The sequence below is a fragment of the Cebus imitator genome, unplaced genomic scaffold, assembly GCF_001604975.1.
Source record: "Cebus imitator isolate Cc_AM_T3 unplaced genomic scaffold, Cebus_imitator-1.0 Scaffold11, whole genome shotgun sequence".
NCBI lineage: Eukaryota > Metazoa > Chordata > Mammalia > Primates > Cebidae > Cebus > Cebus imitator.
In genome coordinates, this window is record NW_016107326.1 from 7988877 (window position 1) to 8003718 (window position 14842).

General features: G+C 43.0%; 1 protein-coding gene across 29 annotated transcripts in view; it reads right to left on the reverse strand.

The window, feature by feature from the left end:
• KCNMA1 (potassium calcium-activated channel subfamily M alpha 1) overlaps positions 1 to 14842 on the reverse strand; it is a 768447-nt gene that overhangs the window by 378635 nt on the left and 374970 nt on the right. For all 29 annotated transcript variants that reach the window (XM_037727278.1, XM_037727288.1, XM_037727276.1 and 26 more), the window contains exon 3: positions 5883 to 5944. In XM_037727278.1, the coding sequence (XP_037583206.1) occupies positions 5883 to 5944 (62 nt within the window). The remainder of the gene's footprint in view (positions 1 to 5882; positions 5945 to 14842) is intronic.

The following is a 14842-nucleotide window of genomic DNA, read 5'->3' on the forward strand; positions in this document are numbered from 1 at the left end:
GGGGAGGAAGACCAAAGAGTCTTTCTACTCGGAAAGACACCCCTAGGTGGTAGAAGCTCATGAGAAACAATCAACTGTCCTTGTTCTTTGTTCACTTGATCCCATCCCATTGCAAAATTCTGCCACTCCACTGAGATAAAAGAGAAGTATGTCTTATTAAGCCATTATGAGGGAGGACTGAATCAAAGTCCAAGCAGACATCAGACAGCACCCGACCCAGGGCAGTGTCTGACGTGGAAGGCCTGTGATAGGAGCCTCCTATGTACCCACAACTGCACTCTTGATTCTCAGGGTGAGAAATGGGGAAAAGAAGAACAAAAGAGAAAACAAGACCAAGGCATTGGCAGGATGAGGTGATGCAACTTCCCATTCTTGCAACATCTCATTAAACCCCGTCAGTTACTTCCAAAATCTGGAAGTTTACTTCTTGATGCTTAGAAGAGAGATGGCTTTAGAATGAGCCATGCTGGCATCAAATCCTGGCTCTACTGCTTACTAGCTATATGGGTTGGGCTATGTCTGCAGCTTCGGCCTCCTCATCTGTAAAGTGGGAATAGTAATACCTTATCCTAAGAAGTTGTTAGGGGAATTCAAGGAGGTTGCGTGCCCTATTTATGGTAAGGTGCCTAGCCCTGTTGCTCACAGACAGCACATAATCAGTGAATGTTAGTTCCCTCCAATCATTTGCCCTCTCTTCTCTTTTGAAAGAGAATTTCTAGGCCAAGGGATGAGAGGCCAGGCTATGTGAAGACTGGAGTAGGAGAAACTATTGGGCAACTAACCAGTTCTGTTAAAGCTCTGGGCATCCCCATTACATCAACGGTGCCAGTTTTATTTTCAGAGACTGTGAAAACAATCTGGTCAATTTCTATAGCAGTCTTAAAGATAGTTTTCCTTAACCATAGGCAATTTTACTGCCTGGAAAATGTTCAGTATTATCACATTTGAAGATGTTACAAACTAATAAATGAATACAAAATGAATAAATGGGTGAGTGGATGCAAAAGCAAAATTTTAAAAGATGGAGAAGATGCCATTTTCCAATCATAACCCCCCCGTTGCCTTGGCAATGGGGCTCTTGGGTGAGACGCTCTACAAAATTTGTGCTGCTCTTCCCTCCTCCTTCCTAAGGTCCATATCCCTAAAACAGCAGTGCTGATATCGGAAGCCAAGAACAAAGACTGGCAACATCAGCAAACGCCCCCACTGTGTGCCAGCCATTTTAGAGCAGATAAAGTCATTAAGGAAAAATTTAACAACGTATAACCTTTCAGCTTTACTCTGCGAACAGCAGGTAGCTTCCCTTTCAGAGAAGAAGCCTGCATTGAAGTCACCAGTAAGCAGGACTTGACCTTCATTTTCAGTATACGCAGCATTAAGTATTCATAATCCACGTAATGATAGCATAAGAAGTAGCAGCGTTTAAACATGAATCAAAGGAATAAATATCTTCACACATGTGAGTCATCCTTTCCCAGAATGCCCCTGGTAAAAATGCAAATACCCAGAGCTCTGGGCCTCTGTCTCTTCCAACTTTCTCTTGAAATTCTGAAAGCAACAGAGACTGCTGCATTATGCAATTCACGAATCTCGCTCTCATGCTGACACTGGTGGGTCTTTGTTTTTTTTCCCTTATCTGTTAGATAAGAATTGCTGTTCTTGTGTCAAAGGGAGGAAATAGACAAGGATGGAAGCAGCAATGGTGACATTAGCACCCACAGGGCGTCTGCAGGCACTCTTGACTTGGTTGTACAGTTTCTAAAAAATCTTTGCTTCACAAGGATCAGAATGTGTGGGAGGACAGGGATGGCGTAGGTGTCGGAAGACATCAGAACTAGGAGCTAAAGTGACATGTGACATAAATTGGGCAGGAGTCCTTTTAAAAAGAATGAAAGGGAGCTTTTTGTACACAATCCACCTTGTGTGGCTAATTGGAGATCTTTGTGGAGACAGTGTGTGCAGGGCTCAATGCTTGTCTGTGCTTGTTAAGGCACTGATGTGATGTCTGACCAAAGACTTGATCCAGAGGCATCTTCCTCTTTTTGGGTGTTTCTAGAGAGTCTACTGCTGGGATGATAGAGCATAATTTTAATAAGGTTTGATGTAATTCTCTTTGGTTTTCAACTCCAGGAGCTCTGAGGACAATCTGTCTTAACTAGACAGTATTCACTTGAGACTACACAAATGAGTCTTCCCTTGCAATCACCCTAGGATCATTAAGACCAGACCTAAGGAAAATGCCCTCTGCTGGGATCTATCTTTGCCTAATGGCCAAAATCGAAAGGTGTGCAGCTGTCTTTGGAAGTGACTTATCCATCACCTTTGGATAGTAAGAAGAGGTTTGAAAGGTTAAAAAGATCATAAACCCACCAATGATGACATCTCTCTAAACTACATTACTCATCTGCTGATGGACAGACGTAAAATAACCACCTAGCCTGCTTGTCCACTTGCACAACTGGAGCTGGCCTGCCTTGAGATATATCTGGTCCAGCAGACCACAGGAGCCTGTTTTATAAATTAATCAGCATTCCTTGAACTTTTTAAAGGGCTGGGTGCAGAGAGCCTGGAATCTCAAACTTATACTACAGGACAGTCCTCACCATTCGGCAGGGCAGGGGGCAGGCAGCTCTAGCTAAAATTCACCAAGACAAGCTATTTCACGCATGTCTGTTGGATTAGATTTACTTGTGGGAAAGCCTATATACTGTCCCCTGATTTATTTATTTGAAGGGTGTAAATACTAACTACAATTTATCTGGAGAATTCTGAGTGCTTTTTTTCCAGGGTGATGATTTAGTGTAACTTCCATGAGAAGTTTAAAGCTGTCTTTCTAAAACGCCCAGATGGCCAGCCAAACCATGAATGTATAAAACTGGTAACAGTTTTGAATGAAAGACATGGATTTTAAGAATTTACACATTCTACTTTCTCACTTTTTCTCCATTTGCATCTTATATGTGCCTGGAACTTCATTTTTTTCTCATTCACTAAGCTTAATTATAATTTTTTAATAGATTTCATTGTGTTTTATTCCTGTAAATCTATGAACTTACCATAGAGATGGCTTTAGAGATTCTATAGTAATTCTCCCCCAAACTTAAACTGAGCTTGCTTGCTGTCTTTCCCCAGGAAGATGGAAAACTCCCTTGTGCTGACTCCACTGATGGGGCCACCACAGGAAAGAATCTTTGGATATGGTCTCATGACCAAATGACGTCATGAAAATGAAAAGTGTCAACACATGCACATATATGTTCATTTCAGCCCTGTGTACAATAGCAAAGACCTGGAACCAACCCAAATGCCCATCAATGATAGACTGGACAAAGAAAATGTGGTACATATGCACCATGGAATACTACACAGCCATAAAAAAACAATGAGTTCATGTCCTTTGTAGGGACTTGGCGGAATCTGGAAACCATCATTCTCAGCAAACTGACACAAGAACAGAAAGCCAAACACCACAGGTCCTCACTCATAGGTGGGTGTTGAACAATGAGAACACATGGACTCAGGGAGAGAGCATCACACACTGGGGGCAGTTGGGGGGTAGGTAGTGGAGAGACAGCAGGGGGTGGGGAGGGAGGGAAGGGTGGGGAGCAATAATATGGGGAGAAATGACAGATACAGTATGCACCTAAAGTAAAATAAATAAATTTTTAAAAAAATGAAAAGTGTCTACGTAAATAACCAGAAGTTCTTCTTATAAACAAAGCCTTGCTATGCCAAACCACACAAGTTAGCAACACAGAAGAAAGGCTAAACTGGGATGAGGCTAAGACAGTCCTCAAGCAGAATGCGAATAGCCTTGTTTGTAACCTTACTGGCATTTTTGCTAAGAAAGGTGAGGACAGGACTGAAGTTACATCTTTTCATAGACTATTTGCAAGTCCATAAAAGAAAGTGGAAGCAGATGAGACTCCCAATGCTGTCTTCCCCAAAGCTAAGAAGAATCATAATTAAAGCCAAAGAACATTGAGATGGTATAGGACATTAGGAAAAGAGGGTACACATTGGGGAATTTCATTCTTTTTCATCTCCTCACATGGAAATGGAGAACAACAGGATCTATGGAACAAAAGACTGCCTCGTAGTAGACTGTAAAAAACGACACAATCCAAATCCATCTAAAGAGCATTTTATTTCTGAGAAATACATAAGGACAAAAGGTTAAAAAAATTTAAAAAACAAAAAGGGAAGGTAAGTGCTGACCGAGGCATCTGTACTTCTAACCCATCACCACACTCACCTCCACATCAGGGTATTTTCTCTCTGGGGCATACAGGCCACAAGCCCAAACCTCTTTCCTGAGCCCAGCATGGAAGCTGGCAGGGTCTGCACCCCACGATATGTGACAACACCCCTGGAGAGAGACGGGAGAAACAAGACCAGGGGCTTTAGAGGATCTTCAGTTCAATTCAAATAGGGTCCAGAATCATTAAGGGTAAATATTTTAAAAGGGGCTTACCTTCAATGACATATCAATGGAAGTCTTCCAAACTTAAACAAGCTCTTCTCTTTCTTGGCTCAGGAGAGCTAACGGAGGGAGCCTGTGGAATCTTGCCTCCTGACAGTTTTTAAAGGACTCTCCATCTGAGATGGGTGACAGCAGCCCAGCCTCACATGTGGGGTTGGGCTGAAGGACCTCTGATAGGCTTAGACTTGGCTGATTCCCAGAGACATGTTATTAAAGAAGATATTTTCTTTATTTTCCCTGACTGACATTTTGGCCACTGCACCCAAATGCACAAAATTCTTGGCTGGTGACCAGATGGCTCTGAGAAATTCCGAGTTTAGGTGTGCATGAAATTATCACCATCCCAAGCCACAGGAAAGGAGCACTAAGCTCAGAATTCAGGCACACGAGGATCTGAGCCACCAGGAACACCAAACAGGTTTTCTAGTACCAAAGTCTAGTATCCAACCACCCCAGGGATAGAGTTAAAGTTCAAAATGCTCGCACAGTGGATAACAAGGGCAACACACTCAAGGCCACTGTCACCAGAATTGCCAAGTTCACACCACAACAGAAAATGAGTTAGACTCTAGCTTGCTTCCCAGATACCATCAACTTAATGATTGTAATAGTATAGTTGGAACAAATTATGTCCTCAGTGTTGGCACCTGCAGGAATCAGGGCAGAACCAGCTACAACCTTGCAGTTCTAGTCTGTGCCTCTTCATCCTTCTGCAATGTCTTTATCATCTGTCACCCAGGCTCACTCTGGAGCACCAGTCCATTCGACCGGTACCCAAGGAGTCTGCATGAGTGTCCACTCTAGAATTTCTCAAATGGCCATGGGCCTCCACCTCTGGGAGTCATCATGAACTTCTCCATCCATCTTCTTACGTTCCCATGTCAAGAAGCACCAGCGTGCAATGCTGATGAATACCTTGTTGGCAAGGGGAAGGATAGCACCATGCTTTCCAATCTGACCTCCAGTAAGATCAAAGCATTGGAAACCCAGTTGAGAAAAGGATCTAACAACCATGGCAAGAATGGCTCAGACCCTCATCTGTAGGAAACTGTCACCGTCCCAGAAGTTGCAAATTCCCATCAAGTCATCTTAACTACTTGACATCTTCACTGTAAATACATCATCAGGAAACAGCTGTTTAAAAATAAAAAATACCTAGCAAGAGGGCTTGACCTCAGATACCTGTCCCTCCTATGCCAGCAGAATCAAAGTAGCCTTCCTTCTGAGAACTTTCTTTCCCACTTATAAAATCAGTACAGAACAGACCCAGCTTACTCCAAAAGTCTTCTGCATTGAGAAGGCTCTTGCAAAGGTTGGTGTTGAGGTAACTAAATGGATCAACATAAAGGCTCATGATTGTTTATGAAACGAGGGCAAGAAAGTATATTTGAATACTCACTTTGACGAATCTATGAAGTATATTACAAGTGCACCGATGCTGAGAGCAAAGACTAAGACAACCTGCAAAAGAAGAGGAGAGTGCCATCACTTAAGAGCTGGACCGCAGGATGTTTGGTTTTTTTGACACATGCAGCAGCAGCTTTGAAATATGGTGCCCATTGCTCTTGGGAACCTGCTTGGAAATCTCACCCCCTCTCCCAGCCCACCATACTCCTTCCAGGTTGGCTCCTCAGCAACCTCGCTCCTTGCCAATAGGGGTCAGGGTAGACTTTTATATCTCAGGGCATTGGATTTTTTTTTTTTTTTTTTTTTTAATCTGGCCTTGTTATCTCAAAGTCCAGCTTCTCTGCAATTGAAGTCGATAAACTTCAGTGGGAAAAGAGCAGGTGAAAATTTAGGGTGATACAATTTTTCATATTACACGTAATATAAGATCTGCAGGAACTCTAATAAAGGAATATCAACTTTAACAGCTTCATTGAGGCATAATTTACATACCACAATATTCACCCATTTTAAAAGTACAATTCATCAATGACTTTAGTAAATCTACTACGTTATGCAACCATCACTGTAATCCAGTTTCAGAACATTTTCATCGTCTCGGTAAGATCCCTCATGCCTGTTAAATCAATCCCCTTTCCCACTTCCCAGCCGCAGAGCACACTAATATACTTTTTGCTTCTATGCAAGAGATACCAATTTGAAGAGCACAAATTTGCTCGTACAAATGTGTGTATGTGTGCACATACATAAAGATATATATTCATTGCATGTGTGATCTATGTGATTATAACACTTCTGAAATAGTCATGAAAACAGTTTGGTTAAGGAAGTCAATTAGGCAATCCATTAGGCCAGTTATATGACAATCTTTGTCCTACTCTACACTCTCCAATCAGAATTAATCTACACTGATGGAAGACAGTTTTGGCATTTCCTTCAGTGGATACCTGTCATGCTAAGGTCCATCAAATGAATATGTAGCAGATTAGGCTGACACTGACGCCTCTGTCCTCACTACACATTCTACTTTCTTTAATCTTTCAGAGAGGAGACTATCAATGTGAATAAAGAATAGTCAGAAATAAAGAAGATGTTTTCAGTCAACAATTAAGACTGAGAACAAAAAGTAGGCACCACCATTACACACAACACCTGGCTTCTAGATCAACCTTTCAGGTATGCTAATATCCTAAAGAGACTGCAGGCTGAAGGGCACTGGAAGTCAGTCTCCTCAGTGCCCACTTATTAACATCTCTCAGGCCTTGACTGGTGGGTAGAGAGGAATCCCAATGTATGTAAATCCCAATGTATCATCCCAAAGCATGATCAAGCTCTGTGTGTGTGTGTGTGTGTGTGTGTGTGTGTGTCTGTGTGTGTGTGTGTGTTCTAATTTTGAAGGTAGAAATTATAAAGTCCTGGACATACAAAATATGATAGTGTGAACATACTTCAACAACACCCAGCAAAAATCTCTCTTTCACACATACACACACACACATCTATATTTTGTATGTATGCCAAAGTGGCTGACAGAAAATGAAATCTGCATGAAATACTCATTTAAAGCACTGCAAAACTCCATGGAGCTCCTGGGGCAGAATGGTGGCTTGCACAGTCCAGAAAATGACCATTAAAAACACCGGATGCTGTAAAAGGAATGTGCAGTTTCATAGCAACCGATAAAATCTCCATATAAACGGAGGTGTTAAAACAATACACCACTGAGGTTTATTTCGTTCTGCCATTTTCTTTTAAAAACTAAAGCATGCTCCAATTGAAGGCTGCAATCTATCAGTAATTATCATCCGCCCAGCACTAATCCCTCTTGGCTGCTTCACCTCGCCCCCTCCCCTCACACACATTCATTCATATGTTCCTTTCAAAAGTACCCACAAAAACAAGCAAACAAAAATATGAGCAGACCTCTGATTTTTCCTCTATTATCTAAAGGAGGCAGGAAAACAAAGAGCTTAAGATTAATTTTGATCTGTGCTGCTATTTCTGAGGCATAAGCAGTTAGACTCTGGCCCTGACCTCATTCTCAAAAAGCTGTAAAGAGAAGGGGTGTGGCCAGAACCCAGGAGAGGGGCCTCTTCTCCATTCATAAACAGCTGATTTAAGACTAATCCCTGTGCATTTGGCTCCCTGTGTGTGTATCTGTGAATGCTGAGCATCTGTCAGAGCTGGCTAAAGCCACTGTTGCCGAAAAGGATAGGAAAGAAGTCCTTGCAAATGGCATCTACATCATTCTGTAAGGAACTCGAACTCTAAGACTTCTGCAATGGCAGTGATCTCCCAGCATCCAATGGGCAGCATAGCTGATCCTAATTTGCTCCAGCTTCCTCCACTTGGAGTCTGTGATGGGGACTAATGCGTTCCTTATTTAAGCAAATCAGCCAATGACAGGAGGAGGGCAGGAATCTTGCTGCCCTCTGAAGATGAAAACTCAAATATCAGCATCTCTCTGATAGGGTAAGAGAGGGAAGAAATGCAGGAGGGAAATGACCTCCACAGCTCCCTGGCACTGAAGATTTTGTTGAATGGACCTGGACTTCTGTCCACATGTTCAGCTGGAAGGCCTCCTCTCAATGAGGTACAGGATAGGCAAACTGCCTTGCAATGCACTGTGAATTGCTCCCTGGGGAGATGATCTGCCGCTCAGTGTTAAGGTAACTGTGCGTTTAGTCTTGAAACTTGCTAAATGCCTCTTTATCGTGTCAGGCTCGATCACATTGTCAGCCCAGATCCAGGTGCTACAGAAAACACATCAACCCTTCGGATGTGGTCATGAAAATAGAATTTCCATCAGAGACTTGTCTTCTCTAGGCCCCTAGCAAAGCCACCTTAGAAGTGTCAGTTTATTCTCTCTCTCTATCTCTCTAACAAATCCCCATTGTCTGAGAACTCGAAGTCTGAAAAAAACAAAATGGTTAGACTTTAGTCTATCTGGTAATGGTAGTATTATAGAGTGCCCCAAATAGTAATCTATTTAACATATGCTATATATAAGACCCAAGAAAAACAGAAGATGGAAGGCCACTCAGAGTCATGAAATATACTTTTTTTTTTTTAGACAAGAGTCTTGTTCTGTCACCCAGGCTCAACTGCAGTGGCACCATCTCAGCTCACTGCAACCACTGCCTCCCGGGTTCAAGCAATTCTCCTGCCTCAGCCTCCTTAGTAGCTGGGACTACAGGTGCCTGCCACCACATCTGGCTAATTTTTTGTATTTTTAGTAGAGACAGGGTTTCACTACGTTGGCCAGGCTGGTCTCAAACTCCTGACCTCAAGTGAACTGCCTGCCTCAGCCTCCCCAAGTGTTGGGATTGCAGGCGTGAACCACTATACCTGGCTAAATATACTCTTTTTTTATAGTCATTCATACATAGATTAATCCCATGCTATTATGCAATTAGTGATAATTCATATAGTATGGGTTTAGCCAATATAAAATGAACTATTGCCTAGATGGATCATTAGTAACTGGGTAAGGGTAGGAAAAGCAGGTGTCTTGTCTCAATAGCCTCTCCTTTCCCAAAATGTCCTTCCTTTCTACATAGTACGGCTACTCCAATATCCCCCCAGGAAGGGGTGGGGCCACTGGGAATCCTTTTGCAAGCTTCTGTAGTTTCAGGGACAAGGAGGACAGAAGCCCAAGGGACATGGTAAAATTAAGCCAAGGAAAGCACAGTACCCCAGAAAGCAAAGTATCCCTGCCCTCCAGCAGCTGAGTTGTTAGAATAAGACAATAACCAAGCATGTAACAAAGCACTGTCCCACACAAGGGCTTGGGGGCAGCAGTCTGATACACAGATAATTTGAGCATTGCCTCTCAGGGCACTTCTGCTAACTTGCTCGAGAGCCTGTCCGGCTTACTAAATTTGCCATCTGTCCAAGCTCAACGAATCACCTCAGCAACCTTGGAAGGTATGAATTGCCACCTTCTCAGATTTACTGAAAACACCCATCTGCTGTGTGGTGATATCAAGTGCTCCGTGTACCAGAATCGTAAAAACAAAAGCAATTTGATAAATGTCATTGGAACAATGGTGCTTTGAGTCATCTATTTTCAAAACTCCAAGATCAAACAAGACATGTGTTTGCACAAAAAAATACCAGGAACACACATACATGGTTAATTTTTTATTTAAAGGGTAGGGCGCGTTGGCTCACGTCTGTAATTCTAGCACTTTGGGAGGCCATGGAAGGCAGATCACTTGAGGCGAGGAGTTTGAGACCAGCCTGTCCAACACAGTGAAACCTTGGCTCTAACCAAAAATACAAAAATTAGCATTTGTGGTGGTATGAGCCTGTAGTCTCAGCTACTTGGGAAGTTGAGGCAGGAAAATTGCTTGAACCCTGAAGGCAGAGGTTGCAGTGAGCCAAGAGCGTGACACTGCATTGCAGCCTAAGCAACAGAGTGAGACTCTGTCTCAAAAAAAAAAAGTCTGTCTAACACCTGATGCAAAGAAGGAGCCTGGTGCTAAATGGGGAGGAGAGAGGGGAGGTCCACAGCCATCTTAATAGATGAAAATCCCAGCGGGCCCTGAAGATCTTTCAAATGTCTGACAAAGCTCATGAAAAAGGAAAATAGTACAGCCAAGTGTAAAGTATTCCCCCTCAGGTGATGTAGCACTTCAGAAAAAATGCAGATTCGGTGATGTGAATACAGAGGTGACTGAGTCAGGAAAGCTGGCTCTTAGAGATGTTCCCTGTTCTAGAACCTGGATTTGAGTAGCTGGGATTAAGCCCATGTGCTTTCAGGGGGTGTGTGAGGCTTCATGGCCTTGGGAGACAGATTCAGAGCCGAGGCTCACAAAGGTGGCTCCCACCAGAATCCAGTCACCTGAGGAGCTTTCCTTCCAAAGCAGAGACCGCCCTCATCCTACCCTGGGACCAGCGAATCATGAGATGGGGGAAGGGAAGGCTGGGCACCTCTTTTTAACAAGCTCCTCCAGTAAATCTGACATGTGGCCAAGAATGGGAGTCACTGAATTAAAGCCATTAGGAGAAACCACTTAGCTCAAGTCAGAGATTAATTTACAAATGTCGCCTTAACAATTAGCCCATTAGAACATATGTATGAGGCCTGCAGGCTTAGAGAATCGTGCTAGGACTACCAGAAAAAGTACAGAGAGGAGGATGAATTAATTCTCTCCTGAGCAGGTTTTAAACATTCTTCTCAGCTCACAGCAGAACAAATGACCCTAATTAATGATCTTGCATGTTTGATCAGGGTTTAGATGGGTACTGACAGCAGAGACCCTTCTCAGAAAATGGACAATTTTCTATATATGATCCCAAAGACATATGACTTTTTAAATTGAAGTATATAACTTATATATAATAAAATCCGCTATATTAAAAAATACACTTTGGGAGGCCAAGGCAGGAAAACCACTTGAGCCCAGGAGTTCAAGACCAGCCTGGGCAACATAGTGAGACCCTATCTCTACAAAAAACTTAAAAAAGAAAAATTAGCCAGGCTGCTAGCACATGCCTATATCCAAACCACGACAGAGGCTGAGGAAGGAGGATCGCTTGAGCCTGGGAGGTTGAAGCTACAGTTAAGCTGTGATCAAACCACTGCACTCAACCTGGGTGACAAAGCAAGACCTTGCCACTCACACACACACACACACACACACACACGCGCGCACACACACACACACACACACACACACGAAAAAAAATAGATGCAAGAACTTCCAAGGCAAAACAATCCAGTGACATTTTGTTTTTGAGAGATAACATCATTCCAACATCTAAATTATAATGTTTATGGCCTGGTGAATTTATTAATAACAATGCCAAACACACATTTATTGAATGCCTTTGAACAGGGCATTCAATAAATGCGTTCTCGCAGAGTGAGACAGAGAAATGCAAAGCTAAAATATCTAAGTCAGGCCGGCCCTTTGTCCTCAAGTAACATGGAATCTAGAAGTTTAAATTACTCAGGAATCCCTTCTGAATGTAAGAAATGCTACACATATCAAAAGTCACCTCCAGGATGTCAAGGAAGGATCAGATCAGGCAGAGAAGCAACCCCACTCTCATTTCAGACTCCCAAAGTGGAAGAGGGAGAGAAAGGGAGAAATGGAAAACCAAGGAAGAAGAAAGAATTTTTGACATTCCAAATCCATCTGGCTGTTCCAGGAAAGGACAGGCACCAGTGATAAAGTTTGGCTGGGTCCCCACCCAAATCTCATCTTGAATTATAGCTCTCACAATTCCCATGTGTTGCTGGAGGGACCTGGTGGGAGGTAATTGAATCATGGGGTCAGGCCTTTCCCATGCTGTTCTTGTGATAGTGAATAAGTCTCACAAGATCCAATGGTTTTATAAAGGAGAGTTTCCCTGCACAAGCTCTCTCTTCCCGCCACCGTGTAAGATGTGACTTGCTCCTCCTTGCTTTCCACCATGATCATGAGGCCTCCCCAGCCCCATAGAACTATGAGTCCATTAAACTTCTTTTTCTTTAAACATTACACAGTATTGGGTATGTCTTTATCAGCAGTGTGAAAACAGACTAATACAACCAGGCACACAGGATGAGTGATATGGGGAAGGAAGAGTACAGGACACAGAAGACCTGGGTGTGAATCTCCACTGTGCCCCTATAAGCAACATGCTCTTAAGCATGTCACTTAATCCCTCTGGGACTCAGTTTCCCAATCTGTGAAATAATGAGATTGAAACAGATGATTATTAGATAGAGGACCTTGGTAGAAACTACAAACTTTTGGCTTGAAAAGGCAGCCCTCATTTATGCTAACCGTAAACCATGGATGAATAAGTCTGATTCAACATGCTGACAATATGCCTGTCCTAAATCTGTATGCAAGAGGCTTGTTTCATAAGATCACAAGAGTAAACTCCATGGACACTCAGATTCATAGTTCGTGTTTCCAAAAGCACAGTCAATTGTTCATGTGGAATGTCATCCCACAAAACTAACATGAACAATACGTAGAAGGGCCACCGATCAGCTCTCTCCAGAGTCTGAGTCTCATTTCTGCCATCACTACAGAACACTGAGTGGTGGTCTGACCCATTCCCTCCCTCTCCTTGCTTCTGTGAGTCTTTGAAAAGCCCATGCTTTTGCAGGCTTTACCCCTCCAGAAGCTCAGACTGAGTCTCAGTGTTTTCCTAAGGGAAAAAGAAAAGGATTGTTTTCTCTTTGCAGTTTAGCAAGTATAGTCGATATTATTTTGTCATTGAACAGTTCTCAATAGAAGACGATATAGGCCAGGTGCGGTGGCTCATGCCTGTAATCCCAGCACTTTGTGAGGCCAAGGCGGGTGGATCACTTGAGGTCAGGAGTTCAAGACCAGCCTGCCCAATATGGTGAAGCCCCATCTCTACTAAAAGTATAAAAATTAGCCGGGTGTGGTGGCATATGCCTGTAATCCCAGCTACTCAGTTGGCTGAGGCAGAATAATCACTTGAACCCAGGAAGTGGAGGTTGCAGTGAGCCAAGATAGCACCACTGCACTTCAGCCTGGGCAACAGAGCGAGGTTCTGTCTCAAAACAAAACAAAACAAAAACATATACTTTTTGCCACCAAAACAGGATTTTTTGTTATCACACATTTAAAAAGATCTGTAATACTCTGCATAGCCATTTAATCATCCAAGGTTCCGTAAATTCCCAACCTAGCATTCTGAAACATTACATTTGACTCATGGAGGCACATGCACAAAAATGCTGTAAACTGATTCACTGGAAACCAAGACTCCAAACAACGGATTAAGTAGAGATGTATTCAAGACGAAAGAAAGAAAGAAGAAAGAGGGGATTTATAGTTCGTATTTGGAATTATAGCATTAAAATAAAATGCATGGGATTTCCAGATAAGAGTAAAACTGGTTTGTTCACATGTAAGGAAGCCTAGTAAAAATATCTATGGTTTTATAGGTATTAGGTGCTGCTTCCAAAAATGCAACACAATGAAGCCATACTCAGTGTGCAATGGATTGAATTCTTAGGACACACATGTCAATTGAAGAGGGTCCCTCCTTAAATCACCTCAAATGACTTCCATAGCTTTTGATATGAAGAAAAACAATCACCGACAGAGTCCACAAGGCTCTGGCCTTTTCCTTCTCTCTGGCTTTATCTCACATGCTTCCCCATCTAGCCTCCAGGTACCTAACTTGCAGTTCTTCTCATTCACCATTTGCCTCCTCCCACCCCAGCCACCACAGAGCCTTCCCACAAGCACGTCCCTCCTCCCAGAAGCCTCACCTCCTCCTGTAGGATGACCATTCTCCAGAAATCAGCTCTACTGTCACTTCTCTGCCCATAGTTATATTCTGTTTTTTTACAGCAGTTAGCAAAGCAGCAATTTTACATTTCTCTGTGCAATCATTTTGATCAATGGCTCTGCTCTTTCCTTTGCTGGATGGCAAGTTCTATGAAGGCAGGGTGTGTGTTCATTTTTAGTTATCACTAAATTCCAAGAAGCTAGCAAAGTGTCTCCATCAGTATTTTTCAAATGAATAAATACGTGGCGAAAAGGCTGGAGAATGAGTTTGAAGACTGGGTACAGGGGAAGCAAAAGAGAGGTATGAGAACATGGATTACCCTCATTGAGTGAAACCCTGAAGTTTATAACCTGGAATAAAGGTGAGATGCAGTTCTAGGTGATGGCAGGATCCAGGGGACCCCTGGTGAAAGTGGAGAGGGAAGAAGAGCGTCACGGTGGTCAAGGTTGAGGGTCTGAGACACAGACAGGGATAGCAATGACAGTCCCGCACATTGATTCAAAGGGGATGGTGGGAGCCGAGATTGAGGTCAGAACCATCACTGAATAGGGGGAGGGGCCTGGAGCTAGGTGGGTGACAGCATCAGGAAGGACAGACAAAGGAAGGATTTAGTCGGACAGCAGAAGCCTGCAGAAAACAGGCTTCTACAAGAACAGAAGGACAGTGAAGGGCCAGAGTGTC